The sequence below is a fragment of the Ananas comosus genome, linkage group 20 (assembly GCF_001540865.1).
Source record: "Ananas comosus cultivar F153 linkage group 20, ASM154086v1, whole genome shotgun sequence".
NCBI classification, from domain to species: Eukaryota; Viridiplantae; Streptophyta; class Magnoliopsida; order Poales; family Bromeliaceae; genus Ananas; species Ananas comosus.
The window spans coordinates 5,343,044-5,363,695 of record NC_033640.1 but is presented as its reverse complement, the minus strand read 5'-3'; the positions used below and the strand labels follow the sequence as shown (position 1 = coordinate 5,363,695).

The window sequence follows — 20,652 nt, the reverse complement described above, 5'->3', positions numbered from 1 at the left end:
CATACTTCCGCAGTGTGGATACATGAAACACATTATGCACTCCCGACAGGTTCGGCGGCAAAGCAAGCCGATACGCTACGGGCCCTATCCGCTCCAACACCTCGTAGGGTCCAATAAATCGAGGACTCAACTTTCCTCGAATACCAAATCTCTTAACTCCTTTTGTCGGTGAAACCTTTAGGAATACATGATCGCCAACTTGAAATTCCAATTCTCGCCGACGTTTATCCGCATAGCCCTTTTGTCGACTTTGAGCTGTAAGTAGACGTTCTCGGGCAAGTCGAACTTTCGCTTCAGCCTCCTGTAATACATCTGGATCCAAGACTAAACTCTCACCCACTTCACTCCAATGAAGTGGTAACCTGCACTTCCTACCATAAAGAGCTTCAAACGGTGCCATTTGAATACTTGCGTAATAACTATTGTTATATGCAAATTCCGCCATTGGTAGGAATTGTGGCCAATTGCCCTGGAAATCAATCACACAGGCCCGCAACATATCTTCAAGAGTCTGAATGGTACGCTCAGACTGCCCGTCACTCTGGGGGTAGAAAGCAGTGCTAAAATCCAGTCGGGTACCCATAGCCTCCTGTAAACTTCTCCAGAAATGTGAAACGAATCGGGTATCTCGATCTGAAACAATAGAAGCAGGTACTCCGTGTAATCGCACAATTTCATCAAGATACACTTGTGCGAGTCTCTCCCCCGACCAAACTGTATGAATCGGAATAAAGTGGGCAGATTTAGTCAATCTATCCACAATTACCTAGATTGCGTCGTGACCTGCTTGTGAGCGAGGTAATCCAACGATGAAATCCATAGTAATCCTCTCCCACTTCCACACTGGTATGGGTAAGCTCTGAAGTTTTCATGCAGGAAGTCGATGTTCAGCTTTAACCTGCTGACAGGTTAAGCACTTAGTTACGAAGTCTGCAACTTCCCTTTTCATTCCAGGCCACCAGTAAGTCAACTTTAAATCTTTATACATTTTTGTACTCCCAGGGTGTAAAGCATACGGCGCCCGATGTGCTTCCGTTAGAATCTCTTCCTTAATACCAGAATCTGCCGGTACACAAAGTCTATCGCCGAATTTTATCAATTCTTGATATCCACTCGAAAATCACCACTATCATGATCAGCAGTGATCTTTGCTCGAATCTTTTGCAGGAATTCATCTTGAGCTTGCTTTTCTTTAATTCGATCGATCAGGGTAGGTTGCACCACTAACGACATAAGTCTCCAAGGCGTGTCAGGAGCTACAACTTCCAAATTCAATTGCTCCATTTCCTTTACCAACAGGGGTTGCATAGTTATCGACATCGTAAAATTTTCTGTCGATTTTCGACTTAAAGCATCTGCTACAACATTAGCTTTTTCCGGATGATAGAGGATGGTCAAATCATAATCCTTGAGCAACTCCAACTATCTACATTGTCTCAAGTTTAATTCCTTCTGAGTAAACAGATACTTTAAGCTTTTATGATCTATATACACTTCGCAACGCTCGCCGTAGAGATAGTGACGCCAAAGCTTTAGAGCAAATACCACGGCGGCTAATTCAAGATCACGTGTAGGGTAGTTTTTTTCATAATCTTTCAATTGGCGAGACGCATAAGCAATTACTCTGCCGTTCTGCATTAGAACACACCCTAACCCGTTCAGCGACGCATCACTGTAAATCACATAATCCACTCCAGTAACAGGCAGTGCTAGAATCGGGACGGTAGTCAACCGTTCCTTTAACTCTTGAAAGCTTCTTTCACAGGTTTCGTTCCACAGAAACTTAGCTCCTTTTTGTGTGAGTCGAGTAAGAGGAGTAGACATCTTCGCAAATCCTTCTACAAATCTTCCGTAGTATCCCGCCAAACCAAGAAAACTCCGAATCTCTGTCACGCTGGTCAGCCTGGGCCAATCTTTAATCGCTTCAATCTTCTTTGGGTCCACAGTTAGCCCAGTTTCGGAAATCACATGGCCCAGAAATGCCACTTCTCGAAGCCAAAATTCGCATTTCTTTAGCTTTGCAAATAGTTCCTTTTCTCGAAGTACTTGTAACACTACTCACAAATGGTTTTCATGCTCCTCATTACTTCGAGAATAAATCAAGATATCGTCAATAAATACGACCACAAACTTGTCCAGGTAGGGCTTAAAGACACGGTTCATTAAATCCATAAAGGCTGCTGGGGCATTTGTCAGTCCAAATGGCATCACTGTAAATTCATAATGCCTATACCGTGTCCTAAAAGCAGTCTTAGAAACATCTTCAGGCTTGATCTTAAGCTGATGATATCCTAATTGCAAATCAATCTTGGAATACACTTTCGATCCTTGCAATTGATCAAATAAATCGTCGATTCGGGGTAATGGATACTTATTCTTGATTGTGACTTTGCTGATTTCTCGATAATCCACACACAATCGAAGCGATCCATCCTTCTTCTTAACAAATAATACCGGGGCTCCCCAAGGAGATACACTCGGTCGAATAAAACCCTTATCCAGTAAATCTTGCAATTGTGCCTTCAGCTCTTTCAACTCAGCGGGTGCCATCCTATAGGGTGCTTTCGAGATAGGGGTAGTCCCAGGGACCAGATCTATTACAAATTCAACCTCCCTATCAGGTGGCATACCCGGTAACACAGCTGGAAACACATCCCCGAAGTCTCGCACAACTGGGATATCTTCAATCTTGACGGCTTCACCATCACTCACAGAAATACTAGCCAAATAGGCTACACAACCTCTCCGAATCAACTGTCGTGCTCGCGAAGAGCTAATAGTCATTGCGAACAATGAACTCTGGCACCCCTTATAAACAAACTCCTGCTGACCCGGTTCCCTAAAGGTCACCGTCCTGTTCGTACAATTTATGGTGACATAATACTGTGTCAACCAATCTATACCCAATACTACATCAAACTCACCTAGTTTGTGTAGCGCCAATAAATCCACTGGCACAATCCAGACGCCTACCCTAACTGGGCAGCGAGGGCAAAACTCACGAACATCTAGGGTATGGTTGGGCACGATCACTCGTCCCGGATGCAAAGTAGGTGCTAAGTGTACGCTATGCAACTCGGCAAACTGCCAATCAATAAAAGAATGCGAAGCACCAGTATCAAATAATGCACAAACACGAATATCATAAAGCATAATGATACCTGCTACGACCTCCTCTGCTGCTGCGGCCTCCTCTGTCTTGGCGGCATACATGCGCACGCTCGAACCCTGCCGAGGACTCTCAGACTGTCGCTGTCCTGGTGGTCGCCTAGACTGATAGGGTGCTGTCGGGGTCCCCTGACTCGGAGCTGAAGATGTAGGGGCAGAAGCTGACGAGGGTGCAGGCAAAGAACCTCTCGGGCAATCTGTACGAAAGTGGCCCTCCTGGCCGCAAAGAAAGTACCTGCCCCCACGTTGTGGACACTGTGGCGGTACGTGAGGCCCACCACAGATAACACAACGCGGCGGTCGGCGACGCTCGGGTGCTCCACGGGGTGCTGAAGAACCTCGACTCCTCGACTGTCCTGACTGTCCCCTCGGATACTTTGGTGGTTTCCTGAAGGATTGTTGACCACTGCTCTCAACTGCAGGTCTCTTTCCTTTGCCTCGATCCACAACGTCTCTTTCTTTCATGATTTCTGCCCCTTTCTCAACAATCAAGGCCCGGTTCACCACATCTCTGTAAGTCAAGAGGTTTGACGCCTGGACTAATCTGAAAATCGCAGGCCGCAAACCCACCTCAAAGATACGAGCCTTGTCCTCATCATCTCGAACCACAAAAGGAACACAGTGAAGTAATCGAGAGAACTCTCTCTCGTACTCAGCCACTGTCCTGTCTCCCTGCCTCAAGTTTCTCAGATCTCTTTCCATTTGCCTCTTCACACTTTGCGGAAAGTAGGTAGTCAACAATAACTCCTTGAACCTGTTCCACGTAATAGCGGACAAATCAGCACGGGGATCCTCACAAATGTCCACCCACCACCTGTAAGCCTTGCCATCAAGGTGGTGTATCGCAAACCAGACTCGGTACCGCTCCTCAACAAAGGTATCATAGAATAGCTTCTCCATGTGCATTAACCATTTCTCGACCACCCAGTGATCTACTTTCTCCCCGTCAAAGATACGAGGGTTACAACGACGAAATTCATTCAGTCGCTCCATCATCCACTCTCGCTCCTCAACCCCCACCATCTCAGGTAACACTATCCCTGCTGCAGGCACTGGTGCTGCTGGTGGCACTACTGTCTCCTGTCGGGGCTCTACCCTCGGAGCTACTGGGGGTGTATCTGGTACAGATGACTGTGCTCTCACTGTCGCACCTCTGTCTGGTACTGTAGGTATAGGATCTGGAATCTCTCTGTCGGTCGTCTGTCGCAGTAACAGATCCTCTAACCTCTTCATCCTGTCCTCCTGTCGACGCGCAGCATCCATCTGCTGTCGCGCTGCCGCCGCCTGCTGGGTCACTAGCTGAGTCAACACTGCGAGCTGTTACTGTAACTCCCTGACCTCACTGGACCCCGAAGTGACGGAAGTCTCCACTTCTTCCGCAGCGGCCGCCTGAGCCGCCCCGGCGGTTCCAGAATGAGTCGTAGGCATCTGCAGCACGAAAACAAACATAAATTAAGAAAACCTATACTATTGAACCTTTACTTCAGATATAAACCAGCAAATCAGACGAAAGTAATGAAATGTAACGCGTACTAACTTTCGATGTCACGTTGTCGGCCGCCAACGTGGCCCTTTGCAAAGTTAGTAATTGCACATNAAGATTCATAGGAGGTTAAGAGAGGTTGAGTCCGTGGAGTCGGTAATCACCTTGTAATCTTTTCTCTTAGTGAATTATTTCTTCGCGTGTTGGTCCCGTGGGTTTTTCTCCAAGTTGGAGTTTTCACACGTAAATCTCGGTATGCTTTTTATTTTTCGCATTTATTTTTATTGCATCGAGATTTGTGGTTTTTTGGCCTTTCACCGATTCACCCCCCTCTAGGTGATAGATACAATCTAGATAGATCCTTGGGCTCCTCAAAACTTTCACAACGGAGGTGAGCACAATGTTCAGCACGAAACGAGGATGATCGTGCTCACTTCCACATTCATCGGGGTGCCTTCGGATCGTCGGAAAGGCGACCGGAACTCCAAAATACAGTGTTGTTAACAAAAAATAGTGCTTACCGGACTAGTGGGAGCTAGGACTGGTCGCCGGCGGCCGGACGGCGGGCGCTACGGCCGGGGACGGGTGCGGCCGGTCCGTGGTGTCCGGGGTAGGTGCTTGCCGGCGGCAGGCAGCGGCCGGTAGTGGGCAGCGGCCGGTAGCGCGGTGGCAGAGATCGGACTCACCAACTTGCTCTCGGTTTCAAAGGCGACGACGGCCGGGCGGCGGCCGGGGAAGCTACGGGCGACGACGATCTGTCGCCGGAGGCTGAGGGAGAAGTGGTGCGCCCCGCAGTGGGCGGCGGTGACGCGCGGTGGCTGAGGTGGCCCGACCTCGTCCCGCACAAGCCTTGGGCGGCCGCAAGGGGCACAGGCAGCGGCCGGCGGCCACGGGGACAACGGGACGACGATCGGCGGCGAGTGGAAGGTCGACGGAGGCCGTGGAAGGGCGGCGCGACCGTCTTTGGGCTGCGGTAGCACGCGGAGACCCCGCGGGTTCAAGCTCGGCCCGCCCAAAGCCTGGGCGGCCGCAGAAAGTCGGAGCGGCGGCCAGCGGCTACAGGGGCGGCGGCAATGGTGTGCAGAGGGTCGCCGGAGTCCCTGGAAGTCGACGCAACCGCTTCTGGGTGGCGGCAGTGCACGGTGGCCGAGGGGACTCGGCCTCGGTCGGTACCAGGTCTGGGCGGCCGCAGCGAGTTCCAGCGGTGTTGGCGGCGCACGCGGACAGTAGGGGTCGGCGAGGACACCGCCGGAGATTGGTCTCAGCCAGAGGATGATGTATCCAAGAGTGTGGGATGATCCCTGAGATTTGTTGCCGAGGAGGGTGGCAGTTAGGTGAAGAAGATGGTGGAGGAGAGGCCACCAAGCTTTTTCGGCAGCCCGGGAAGCTTGCCAGCGGCAGGGGTGCGCGCAAGGCCAGGGCAGGGACCTGCTGATGCTAGCTAGGGCACGATTGAGGAACTAGGTCGGCTAGATCTAGGGTTTCTTGCAAAGAAACCCTAGATGCACTTTATATGCAATGTGCAAATTGCAGAAATGTCCCCCTCCATGGTAAATAATTTCAGCTGAGTCCCTGACAGGGAGTGTAACTTGCGCGTACGCACCTCCACGTCCGATCCCGCGTGATTCGGTACATAAAATATCGAGGCTTTCGCAAAAATACCATTTTGCCACTGAAGACTCCTCGATCAATGTGTGATCTCTAGCGATCCGTCCCTCAGATATTCAAATGGACTGCGCCATCGCGTTCAGCACGATTGGGGCATCGAACTCACAATTTTGTTTCACCCGATATGATCGCCGATTTGCGACAAAATCCATCCACTCTCCGATTATCAAAACTACGCACAAATACATAAAATACATGTATTTTCAGATATCTCAAAATTCGTGCGTCAGATCTGAAATCTGTCAGCGCCATTGGTTCCAGAATAGCTGAACCGATCAAAACGAGCTATTGGATCGCTATGAACGGAGTACGATACACGCCGGAAGCCAACTCTACTCCATGGCCTCTTCGGAAAACCGAGTTACTATTCACTTTAAGTGATTAGTATTAATCGCGTATCTTCTCCATTCTAACTCGTTTTCTCCTGAAACTTGACGAGTGCTTATGTAATTAAATTACACACAAAAACATCGTCAACAGAGAGTTTAACTACACTGCCAAAATCTCAATCCTTACAGTATAAGATATTGGCTTCCTAATGTATTATACCAACTTGGATCAAATTGGTCAATGCGTGGTAAAGTGAGCCATGGGACATGTTTCATATCTGGTCCCAAGGGCTTCGAACTCATTAAAAGTGATCCCGGATAGTGTTTGAGTGGTTTTAGCATTATCCAGCGCGAAAACGAACTCAAACCTTGAAAAACTGCAGTCTGGGTATTGTGTACCAGTACTGGAACCTGGTACCGGTACCTAATACAAATGCAGAAAAAGGTTGCTCTCGGGTTTGAGTTTGGGGCCTAGGGTACCGTGTACTGAACTGGGGCAGTACCAGTACTGGAAGGCTGAGTACCGTTACTAGACGTTGGTTACCGGTACTCTGTAGAAAGCAAGTTTGGCTAACGTTCGGGTTGAGGTACCCGGTTGGTGGTACCGGTACTGGGAAGGCTGCGTACCCGTACTGCTGGCCGTGTACCGGTACTCAATGGCCTATGCAAAATGCCTACTCTCGGGTTGTGGCATCAGCACGGGGGTACCGGTACTCAAGCCCGAGTACCGGTATCCAGTGTTATGCGATGCAGAATGTGAACAGCTGCAATTATAATTGTTGAGGGGTCTGTTTGCAACTGTGGGAACTTATATAAGGCTCCAATACCTCTCTCTCTTCTCCACAAGCTGAGAACGCCCTCTCCCTCTCTTCTAACTCTTCTCCCTCTCCTTCTCTCTATAGAATCTTCCAACAAAGGTGGATTGGGTGGAGATTGAAGGTGGATTTGGAGCTTTTGGAGGAAAAAAGCTCTAGTGCAAGGAGGAGCTTGGAGTCTTGGAGGGCTAAGGTGAGGTTTTAAGCAAGTTCATGCTAGGGTTTGCTTTGGTTGACCTAGAATCCATGTTTTTAGGGTTCTTGTGGTTTAGAAACCTAGAATGATCGATGGTTTCTCATGGTGATTAGTTCTTGACCATGTTATGGGAAACCCTAGGGTTGGAATTAGAGTTTTTGTATATATGGGGTTTATAATGAAATTGATCTCTTAATTCCTTAATTGAAGAATAAACCGATGCGTTGGGAGGCTCAAAACGAAGCTCTTACGAGCCTACGGCGCACCGTTGGAGAAAAACACCAATTTACGTTCATTGCCCTTGGGTCGAGCCAAAACGGTGTCGGTAATTAAATCGCGGGACTCGGTTTCTCGCCCTTTAGCATCAATCTAAGGTCGGTGGTGCTATCCGGAACAATCGAATTTCTTCCTATGTCTATGTTACTATTGTTGGCCATGTTTGTATATATGTAAACTCATGCATTGTAGAGTAGTATATGTTATGCACTCAATTACTTGCATACTCTCATGGTAAATGTAGAAATATGAGATGAAACATAGTTATTATATGTAGAGGATTGGGTCTTGAACAATGTAAACTCTATAGTGGCATGAACCGAATATGAACATAAGCAACATAGTGACATGGAATGGTGGCATTTGGGCTAGTAATGTTGATAGCACTCATGACATTAGATGTTAGGGATGGATAGATCCCCAAGTATTGTTGCCCCTAGTTGGTAGGGTATCCTCGAGTTTAGAGGATTGGACTGTACTCACATAGCATCTGTCGGCTTAGTGGCGGTCGCTCCACCGAAGCAGTGGGCTCCGGAGTTGTCACACATTGGGTTAACGTATCTACCCAACAGACGGTCCCGGATGAGCGTAGCTGGATGTCTTCTCATCTATGGGATTGGTTGTGAGTTGGACTTAACCTACGGGTTAGCCGATATGATTGGGTGACATGCATATGAATGACATGAATCATGAGCATAATGATTACTTATTCTTCATATCATATTATTGAGGCATAGTAGTATGTTAGCATTTCTTATTCTCGTTCTCTACTTATGCCTACTTAGACCTAGTGGAAAAATCGGCGGGGTTGTCGGCCGAACCCATTGGGAACTTCTTTTAGTTCTCATCGAATTGTTTTGCAGATCCCAGTCCTAGCGATGCGGCCAAGGATCGTGGCAAGGGCATAGTGCCCTAGATAGTTGTCATGCCTCGTGACTAGCAATTTGGTCGGTTTGGGCACGTCAAACAGACGCCGAACGGACAGAATCTCCTCTGTTCGCCCAAGGCTCAACAACCAAGATACATGTATAATAAATTCGCCCTGGATAAATTTAATTATACATGGCTTGCACGAGAGCAAGCAATACAACAACAAAAGTGAAAGTAATACTATCTAAACATTCATTGAACAATGCCAAAATGAAACCAAATACAAGTTTCATATATCACATCCATTAACCAAAATTACATCATAGGTCTTCCAAATACATACACCATGTCTATGTCATATAATTAATTTACATAGTTCTTTTCATCAAGCTACAAAAGATGAACAGAACCCGAGTGCATACTAAACTCGACGGAGACCCACTATCTAGGGCACGATACCCTTGCCCCAATCCTCGATCGCCCCGCTCGCGCTAGGATCTGCAAGGTTAGTGGTGTGAGAACTAATGAAAGTTCCCAGTGGGTTCGGCTGCCGACCTCGCCGACTCACCCACTAGGCCTACTAAGGCACATGTAGGCAAGAAAAGGTAAACAGATAGTATAACTACTACACTGCCTGCACAAAGCTGAAAGAAAATAATATATATACTCATGAAGTTTATGCATGCATGTCATTATTACCATTACCCAATTAACTTGGTTAACTACTTGGTTAACAGCAACTCACCAACCAAATCCCTTTTGCTGGGGAGGATTCCGCTACAACCCGACGGGACCGTCTACTGGGGAGAATTCCATTACCACCCCAGTTGATAACACTCCGGAGCTCACCGCCCAAGGTGGAGCGACCTACCTCGAGCATTAGACTACTTGTGAGTACGATCTAATCCTCATTTAGAGGATACAATGCCATAATTCTATGTTTACATATCCAATCTAGATGCTAATCAATGCATCTCATGACAAGTTCATTTACACTACTTGGTGTTTCATGTCGTCTAGTCACAATGTCATTTGAGCACTATTACCATAGTCAATGCTTATTCATACATCTACAGGTGTCACGCCCCGGGACCGCTACCAATTTGGTCCGGTACGGGCGCGTCGAACAGACGCCGAACGGACAGCACCTCCCTTGTCCACCCAAGGCTCAGCAATAGATCGAGTACAAGAATTTACCCAGGAATTTAAATTCTATATATACCCGATCAACGAAGGGCACAACTAGCGCCAACAATTAAGAGCAAATAATCCACAAGTAATACAAGTGAAATAAAGAGAGAACTACTAACTATTACATCACATTTGCATTCTTTTTGTAATTACATCCTTCTCAAAATGGACACATATTCATCTCAAATACATCACTAGCTCTTCCAAAAACATAAAGCATCTAGATACAAAATGGTACTCTAATGCATAAAAGGAAGCTACTATACTACTGCTCGGGCGCAATGCCTTTGCCGCGATCCTCGTCCGGTACGCCCGCACTCGACCCTGTAATGAAGTGGGGTGAGAACTATCTTCCATAGTTCCCAGTGGGCTCGGCCGCCGACTCCGCCGATCTCCCCACTAGGTCCAAGTGGGCAAAAGTAACAACTAGATAGATAGATAGATATCCAAAGCAGTAAATGACATAATAGAAAAACTATGTTACTATACCCATAATCACGAGTAATGAATGCATGCATCATTTAGTAAAGGTTTACTATCATGCTACTATGTCCAATTCAACTATGTTCAACGACGGTTTATTCTTTTATTTACCCAATCCATGGCGAATCTCTTGGGGTCGCCCTCGACTCACATCTTCACCCGTTGGGTAAGGAAACTCAACTCGCTCTCAAACCCTGGATTGTCTGCGGACATCAACTTTGTCCCGATCGCCCGACACTCCGGAGTACTCGACGAAATGGATGGCTATACCACCCCAAATAATAGACCGTGAGCTTGATCTATCCTCTCCACTTGAGGACACCCTATGAACTAGGGCCAACAATTCTCTCGGAACTCACTTATTCCGACATTCATGCATAAGTGCTTAGCTATACTAAGTTCTTTGTTCACGAGTCATTCACTAGGGAATCCACCTATCCCTATGTTCACGTACCACTAGTGTCATAATACACTATATTAGATGCCACTCGTTTTGTTCACATATCAATTATATGCCACTCGTTTTGTTCACATATCAATTATATGCCACTCGTTATATCACTAATCATCATCGAGTTCATCTCTTTTCTTTAGCACTATAGGATTCAATGTTCCGACCCAATCCTTACCTATCCAATTTACCAAGTATTCAACTCACACTAGGTTATCAATTAGAAAGCATAAGGAAAAGGTATTATAATGCAATCCTACTATGCATATGCAAGAGATGAAATTTCATATGTTCTGAGACATAATAAGGAGTTCGAGATGACACCCCCCACCTTTTGTCGATGTAGAGGTTCTAGAAACGCTTGCCAACGAACGTTACGACGATGTCTCGGCCTCCTAGGTCGAAACGAAGCTTGGTCGGCCTTGTTTTGCCAATATCTTTTCACCGGCCCGATGAATCGTAAATCCGACTTTGCCCTCGCGTTTAGACACCTAGCAATTAGGTTTAGATGCCCTCAAATGAGATCAATCTCATAAATTTTCAAAAACCCCAATTTGGAGCCCTAGGTTTGCATCTATGCAATTGCTCCATCCAAACTCTAGATTGTAGCATAAATCATCTATTAATCATGCTTGGGGTCCATTTGACCCAATTAATAAGCTAGAAATCTACAACCCTAGGTTCTACCATTGTTAGGGTTGAGAAGCTCACTTCTAGGCTAGCCCCAATGGAAGGAAGAGGAAGAGGAGAAGATGGTGATGGTGATCTCCTTCAAGTTCTCCTCCTTCTTCTTCTTCTCTTCTTCTTCTCTTCTTTTTCTTCTCCTTCTCCTTCTTCTTCTTCTTCTTCTAGAGAGAGAGAGTGAGAGAACAAGGGTGAGGAGGGGAAATGAGAGAGGGAGAGAGTGTGCTATCCCCTCTATACCCCTCACTAATGCCACTTTTGCATAAAAGCCCCTCAACTTTCCTTCTCTCAAACCAGTCTGCCTGGGCAGATTTCGTGCACGGGGACCGGTCCCTCTACGGGAGGACCGGTCCCTGAGAGCTTCTCTCGCAGGCTGGAGCTCCCAGCCAGCTTCCATGCACATGGGGACCGGTCCCTGCCCGGTCCTTCCTGCCAGGGACCGGTCCCCGAGAGCAATGCTCTCATAGGACACTTACAGGAATCGGTCCTCCACCGGGAGACCGGTCATTGCTTACGGGGACCGGTCTCTCCCGCCAGGGACCGGTCCCTGAGAGCATTACTTGTGCACGCAGAGTTTTCTGCCGCACACCAGCTTACGAGAACTGATCCCTCATACCAGGGACCGGTCGCCGAGAGCTCAATCTGCAGAAGTGCAAGTTTGCACTATTTGCTCTCGTGGATTCTAACTCCAATGCACTTTTTGGGTTTTAGACATTGTCACGCCCCGAGACAGCCTATTTGGTCGGTTTCGGGCATGCCAACAGACCGCCGAACGGACAGGATTTTTCCTGTACTGCGGACAGAGTCTCCCCTATACGTCCAAGGCGTCGCAATCAATAGAATATACAAAGTTCGAACCAGGAACACATTTCAATCAAAGATTGCATAAGAAAGTATCAAAAACATAATCTACTTGTTATTACAAGCATTTACATTTACTAGATACATTTTACATCACAATTACATATTACAATTAACTTCCGAATACAATCATGCTTTTATTACAAATTATTGCCATCTTAATCCTTTCATTTTCTTACATCCCTAAGTAAAGCCGACTCAGGGTACCGCTATCTCTGGTCTCGGTGGTAGGGCGCTAACTATGGAGCTACGCCCTCGCCTCGCGCCGCCGTGCCGCTCACGTCTGAACCTGTAACACCCCAAAACAACGTGGGGTGAGAACTAACTCAATGGTTCCAAGTGTGTACGGCCACCCAAGGAAAAAGCTCGACCAATAGGTCCAAGGGAGGCAACTGCAACAAGTTAGTCCAATAACATATAACAGATATTTATACATTTACTCGATATTGAACTACATGTCATGCCTCGCGATATGCAATATGAAATCATGCAACTATACAAGTAGAATAAATAATTTTATTTTCTATCATGCTATCCATAGCTTTTTCATAATTTATACATCTTATCACTATACATCATTGGTTATTTTCTCCTAAGGTTTTCCTCTACCCTAGCCAAACTAACCACCCGACTCGGTCTCGAGTCAATCATCTGCGGAATACCGCATACAACCAGGCTCGAGGTGATGGACGTCTCACATACACCTCAGCCCTAAATCCTCTCGACTGGGATACCAAATTCATAACTCATATTGCATACTTGATGTACATTCACTTGGCCTTGACCCAATCTTACCGGTTAACCATGTTAACCCCAATGACTCACAACCCAAATCCCTTAATAACGGGGGACTCGAACCTCCCTAGGGACCGTCTTCTGGGGGGACTTTACCACGCCCAGTGGTGACCAACTCCGGAGCGCACCGCCCGAGGGGGAGCTACCTTCCTCAAGCCAAGACTTATCGTGAGTATCGATCCAATCCTCAACTTGAGAATTCATAGCCACTTGTCACAATGCCATTGTCATAATAGGTTTCTACCTATTTATTCATGCCACTTTCTAAGTCATATTTGTCTTAATGCCACTCTTGGTTAAACTATGTTTAACAACTATGTTCTCTATGCCAATCAATGTCTCTATTGTCAATGTCACCTTTGTTTATTAATGTCCAAGTCCAACTCTCACATTCACACAATAATAGGGTCCTAACATACATGTCCATTATGGTTCTACCATTCTCTATGTTCAACTATGTTAGAACATGTCATTGAAAGCAATCAAGGTTCACATGTACTTAACCCTATCATGCATGAATGATACAAAATATATATATGCTCAAATACCATAAGTGTTTGCTAGGTTCATGACACTAGGTTCACACTATACTTGTTCAACCTATGTTCAAGACACTAGGTTTAATGCCACTTGATGTCCAACCTATGTTCTTTGACACTAGGTTCATATCATCCATGTTCAACCTATGTCCATGACTCTAGGTTTAATGTCATTCGATCTATGTGCATATATATATATGTCCACATGCCCATATCATTTTCTTAACATTAGTATCTCTACAACATGATTATCAAGTATATCTTAGTATTAGCCACATACTTACATTTAGCATTTCCATGACATGCATCCAACTAACATTAACCAATGCATATATTCTAGCATTTCTATACCACATCATTCATGCATCTATTTAGCATCCTTTACAACTTATCATTATACTTTACAACTAGCATGTTCTCTACTTTATGTTAACATGCAAATGTCATTTATCTCATGCTTTTAACTAGCATCATTTATATTACATCATCATGCATTCTAGCATTTCTATATTACATCTTTAGCATGCATTCCCTTTAGTATTTACTACATGCATCAATCTAGCATTTATATGCATCAACATGAATTCACTTTACTTAGACATACAGGCGACCTAGTCGCTTCGGTAAGCATAACCCACCTCAAATCGCTTTCCGATTGCTTGTCGACACTTGCAATTGGCCTCCCGCAGCATTCGGTCCCCGATTCTGCCCGAACTTGCAGTTGCGCACCAACCGCACATCGCTTCGCAGCCTCGGGCAAAAAGGGTCTTCGTTTTGTTGTTACGGTGCTTCAAATCCGTTTTCATAATTTTTGGACGGCGCCTCGGCCCTCCAGGCGGAAACGAAGCCTAAACCTCCGTTTCTTTAATATCTTCGCACCGACTCGATGAATCGCCGAACCGACTTTCGCAAGCGCGTTCGTTTACCTAGCTATTAGGTTTACGGAGGGTCAAATGAGATCAAACCCTAATATTTTACAAAACCCCATTCGCAGCCCTAATATGTAATTAACCTCCAAATAATCCAAATTAAATGGAGCAACATGCTAACAATGCTCATTAGAGGCTATAAGAACACTTAAAGCTAAGGATTAAGCCAAATCCCAAAAGCTTGCCACTATGTGACCGCCGCGACAAAAACACGCAGCTCCAACGGCCGCACGAGAGCTCGAACCGACGCCTCCAACGCATTCGCAAGCTCCCTCTCCACCAACCCTCCAATTTTTAGAGAGAGATTTAGAGAGATGAGAGAGAAATCTAGAGAGAGAGAGGAGAGTTTCTCTCACTAGCACCATGTGTGCGGGTGTTGTGGGGTGGTGTGGTCGGCTGAGGAAGAAGAAGCAAAAAGCTTCTTTATACATTACACCCCAAAACACTATTCACTTCCGGGCAGTTCGAAATCTGATATCTTTCGCCGGAACTCTCTGAACATCCGTTTGAGCTCAAATTTGACAGTCATGTTCGGTTTTACTTAACGAATCCAAAGAAATTTTAATATTTCAGTTTTGACCCCGTTTGATCACCGAAAGCTGTACCGAACTGTAATCTTTATCAGATAGCTGTCGGATTTTATTTTCCACCTTTCGGGTGTCAGAATGACATGAAACTTTAAATCTAGCCTCATAAAAATAATTCTGGCTTATCCTCCAGTTTCATAATTTTCTGAGACTGTGCATTTTCTGCTAATTTATCTGTCCCGTTTCCAATAGAAAATTCTAAATCTTCTGTTTTCATTCCGATTTCAACACAAGTCACTTCTGACTTATGTTTTACTTCTCTAAATTCAATAAAAATAGTTTCTCACACTATTTTTATTTATTTTTATTTTTATACCAAAATATGGTATGTTACAGACATCTTCGGCTTTTCCAAAGCATACCCACTCGACAATTAGTCGATTCTGAACGAAGTACAACTCTCGGATTTCGAGAATTCACTTCCTTACATTCTCCCCTCCTAAAAAAGAGTTTCGTCCTCGAAACTAATCCAATTCTCAACTCAAACTTAAACTTCCACCTCAATCCTTAAATAGATAGGGATGATGCTTTTTCATCAGCTCCTCAAGTTCCCAGGTGGCTTCGCGATCGTCATGATTGCTCCATCGTATCTTCATATAGGGAATCTCGTGGTTTCTCAGTTTTTGCACTTCCCGAGCAATAATCATCACCGGAAACTCTTTGTAGTTCAAGTCTTCTTGAAGTTCCGGCGGGTCGTATAGCATTACATGCCCGGAGTCATGAATGTACTTGCGAAGGTTGGAGATATGGAACACGTTGTGTACGTCCAGGAGCTTTGGCGACAAAACGAGCCGATAAGCTACTGTACCAATTCGCTCCAATATCTCATATGGTTCAATGTATCGAAAACTTAGCTTTCCCCGCACTCCGAATTGCTTCACACCTCGCATTGGTGAAACCTTCAAAAACACACGGTAACCCACCGCAAATTCTATGTCTCGACGGCGCCTATCAGCATAACTCTTCTGTCTCGATTGTGCCATGAGCAATCTCTTGCGAGCAAGGCGGACTTTCTCCTCCGCTTCTCACAAAACATCGGGGCCAAACTCTGCACGTTCACCCACATCACCCCAGTGTATAGGAGATCGACACTTCCCCCCATAAAGAGCTTCGAATGGTGCTATCTCTACACTAGCATGATAACTGTTGTTGTAGGCGAACTTAGCCATCGGCAGATGATCACACCAACTTCCTTTATAGTCGATGACACACGCCCGCAGCATATCCTCCAGAGTTTGAATGATCCTTTCTGTTTGCCCATCGGTCTGAGGATGGAATGCTGTATTAAAATCGAGCCGTGTGCCAAGGGCTTCCTCCAGGCTCTTCCAGAAGTGTGAAGTGAACCGGGGGTCGCGATCTGACACAATCGACTTCGGCACCCCGTGCAACCTCACTATCTCATCGAGGTATACCTGCGCCAATTTGTCACCTGCCCAAGTAGTGTGGATCGGCAGAAAGTGAGCCGACTTCGTAAATGGATCCACAATCACCCAAATCGCATCGTGGCCACCTGATGAACGAGGCAACACAACCACGAAGTCCATCGACACATCTTCCCATTTCCAAATGGGGATTGGTAGGCCTTGAAGTTTTTCCGCTGGAAATCGATACTCCGCTTTCACCTGTTGGCATACCAAGCATTTCGCCACGAAGCGTCCAACATCACCCTTTATTCCAGGCCACCAATAGTGTATTTTCAATCCTTGATACATCTTGGTGCCCCCGAGTAATCACAATAAGGCGACCAATGTGCTTCTTGCAAAATTAGCCCTCGGATCTCCTCATCGTTCGGCACATACCATCGATTTCGGAATCGAAGTGCACCATCGGCGTCTACCATGAAATCGCCGCCACGACTCTTCTCGATGTCGCGCCGCACCTTTTGGAGTTCTGGGTCTGCGCGTTGCAGATTCTTGATTCTCTCCAACAAGGTCGGTTAGACAACGAGCGCCATCAACTGAGCCGGAATCTCGGGAGCAACCACCTCAAGGTTCATTTGCTCCATGTCCAGCCATAGGGGTGTTTGATTTGTAACCCACATAGCGAGGTTCTCCGCTGACTTCCTGCTGAGCGCATCCGCGACCACATTCGCTTTTCCCGGGTGGTAAAGGATATCAACATCATAATCCTTTAGTAGTTCTAACCACCACCGCTGACGCATGTTAAACTTTTTCTGTGTAAACAAATAATTCAAGCTTTTGTGGTCGGTGTATATCTCGCAATGCGCACCATACAAATAGTGCCTCCACAGTTTTAATGCGAAAATCACTGCCGCTAGCTCTAAGTCATGGATGGGGTAGTTTTTCTCATAGCTCTTCAGCTGACGGGATGCATAAGTAATTACTTTCCCGCCCTGCATCAAAACACACCCCAACCCCAGATAGGATGCGTCACTGTAGACCACAAAGTCTTTACCCTGCACTGGTAGAGCGAGCACCGGAGCCGAAATTAATCTTTCCTTCAACTCTTTGAAATTTCGATCACAATCCTCGCTCCAAACAAACTTGGTGCCTTTCTGGGTTAGACGGGTAAGTGGAATCACTATCTTTGAAAAGCCTTCCACAAACCGCCTATAATAGCCTGCCAGGCCCACGAAGCTTCGAACCTCCGTGACATTCGTCGGGCGCGGGCAATCCTTGATCGCCTCAACTTTCCTCGAGTCTATAGAAACTCCACCCTCGGAAATTACATGCCCTAGAAATGCGACCTCTCGGAGCCAGAAGTCACACTTCTTTAGCTTAGCATATAGCTTCTCCTCCCAGAGGACTTGAAGCACTATCCTCAGATGCACGGCATGTTCCTCGTCGTTGCGAGAATAGATCAATATGTCGTCTATGAAGACCACGACAAATCGATCTATGTACTCCCCGAAGACACGGTTCATCAAATCCATGAACGTCGCCGAGGCATTCGTGAGCCCAAATGGCATGACCGTGAATTCATAGTGCCCATACCGCGTACGGAACACAGTTTTCTGCACATCCTCCGGCTTGATCTTCAGTTGGTGATAGCCGGACTGCAAATCTATTTTCGAGTACACACACGACCCCTGCAACTAGTCGAACAAATCCTCGATTCAGGAAAGTGGGTACTTATTCTTGATCGTGACTCTGTTCAACTCTCGATAATCCACGCAGAGTTGAAACGATCCGTCCTTCTTCCTTACAAATAACACCGAGGCTCCCCACGGTGATACACTTGGTTGGATGAATTGCTTGTCGAGGAGGTCCTGTAACTGACTCCTCAACTCTTTCAGTTCCGCCGACGCCATTCGGTACGGAGCTTTCGAAATCGGCGCGGTACCGGGAATCAAGTCTATGACGAACTCGATCTCCCTATTGGGCGGTATCCCCGGCAACTCTTCAGGAAATACATCGGGGAACTCCCGTGCCACTGACAGCTCCTCCAAGGTCGGAGCTGCTCGGTCCACTTCTACAACAGTCGCCAAGAATGTTGCGTAACCGCTGTTGACCAACTTCCTAGCTCTCGTCACCGATACCGTCGCGGCGAAGCACGAGCTCCAACAAGCCCGATAAGTGAACTCCTTCTGTCCTGGCTCTCGAAATGTGATCACTCTGTTCTTACAATCAATCGTTGCATGATACTTAGAGAGCCAGTCCATGCCCAATATGACGTCGAACTCTTTCAGGTACTTGAGTTCCAACATCCGAATAGGCATTATCCAATCACCTACTTGTACTGGACACGAAGAACACTCCGTATAAGTATTAAAGGTTGACCCAGGGCCCTCAATTCGCCACTTGCCCTCACTCGCCTCTATGACTATATCATGCATGCGTGCAAATGATCTACTGATGAATGAGTGCGTGGCACCTGTATCAAATATAGCCCTGGAGCGAACTCCGTTAATCAAAACCATACTGGCCACAAGGCGATGCTCCTATGCCTCTGAAGGCTCTTCGGCTTGGGCCTGAGCGGCGAATACCCGTCCGCTCGGGGTCGAACGTGCCATCTCGGGCTATCGTGGGGTCATCGCGCGCCCTGCTGATGCTGCCGCCGGTGAAGCTCCTCTATAATAAGCCGGAGATGCCGGCGCTGATGCACTAGATGGAGCAGGTGAAGCTCCCCATCCCGGGCAGTCGCGTGCGAAGTGCCCCGGTTGCCCGCACTTAAAGCACCTGCCATGGTGCTGCTCACATCGCGACGTCGGGTGGCCTCCGCAGCATATGACACACCGTTGCGCCCCACGGCCCCTGTATTGAGTCCGCGGATACTTCGGGGGCTTTTTGGAGCTTGCTTGTCCCCCCGAACCGCCACCCTGGCGCTTCTTGCCTTTATCCTTTGATTCAGCAAGCAACTCGCGCTTCTCCCGGACATGGGCGTCACCGTGCTCCGTCTAAAGTGCCCGGTCGAAGACCTCCGCAAAGATCGTGAGCTTGAGTATCTGCACAGCCTTGTAGATCCCCAGCCGAAGTCCTCGCAAGAACCAGTCGGCCTGATCCCGGTCATCTCTCACTATATCCGGGACACAGTCTATGATGTGGGAGAATTCTTGCTCATACTCTGCCATTGAGCGGTCCCTCTTCTCCAACTTGCGGAACTTCTCCTAGAGCTTCCGCTTCAACGTGTCGGGGAAGTAGTTGGCGAACACCGCCCTCTTGAACTCCTCCCACAACATCGGTGGAAAGCCGGGAAGCCGATCCCGCTTTACTCGCTTCCACCACACCTTTGCCGCTTTCTCCAGGCAGTGGGTGGCAAGATACACCCTATCCCTCTCCAAAGTGTGTAAATCTTTGAAGAGTGTTTCCATCAAGTCGACCCATGACTCGACCATCGCCGGCTCCACCTTCTCTCCCTCGAAGATGGGCGGATTGAACTTCTTAAACTTGATGAGAGCCGCCAATGCGTGCTCCCCTTCTACGTCTTCGGCTGTCACATCAGGTGTCGCCGATCCTGATGCCGCCGGAGGAACAATTGCCGGCGGGGGACGTGACGCCACCGGGATCGCCGCTATCCTCTCACCCTCAACCGCTTCAGGTACACGCACCAAGGGTGCAGGCGGACTGCCGTCTTCGGTCACCGTCGCGGCCGCCGCCGCAACCTGCCGCTCCAAAAGCTCCCGGAGCCGCTCGAATCGGGTCTCCTGGCGCTGCACCACATCGGTCAATGCGGTCACCTGCGCCCGCAACCGATCCATCTTGCTTGGTTCAGCCTGCTCGGGCACCTCAGAAGGCGGTGCCGGAGTAGATCTCGTACTAGGGCGTCCCCTTGGTGCCATTTGCTCCTGAAACGCAAATACTGGGTTAATTATCTTAACCCGTTCGCTTCGTCGCAACTACGACCCAACAGCAAAATCAGGCGAAAGC

The 20,652-nt window shown here is 47.3% G+C and overlaps 1 protein-coding gene across 1 annotated transcript; it reads right to left on the bottom strand.

The window, feature by feature from the left end:
- LOC109726081 lies at positions 15,826-16,308 on the bottom strand. Its single transcript, XM_020255509.1, has one exon. The coding sequence runs from the start codon at positions 16,306-16,308 to the stop codon at positions 15,826-15,828; it is 483 nt and encodes a 160-aa protein (XP_020111098.1).

Excerpts from the sequence above, each read along its gene's own strand:
- LOC109726081 (XM_020255509.1), bottom strand. The coding sequence starts at position 16,308 with ATGGCACAATCGAGACAGAAGAGTTATGCTGATAGGCGCCGTCGAGAC.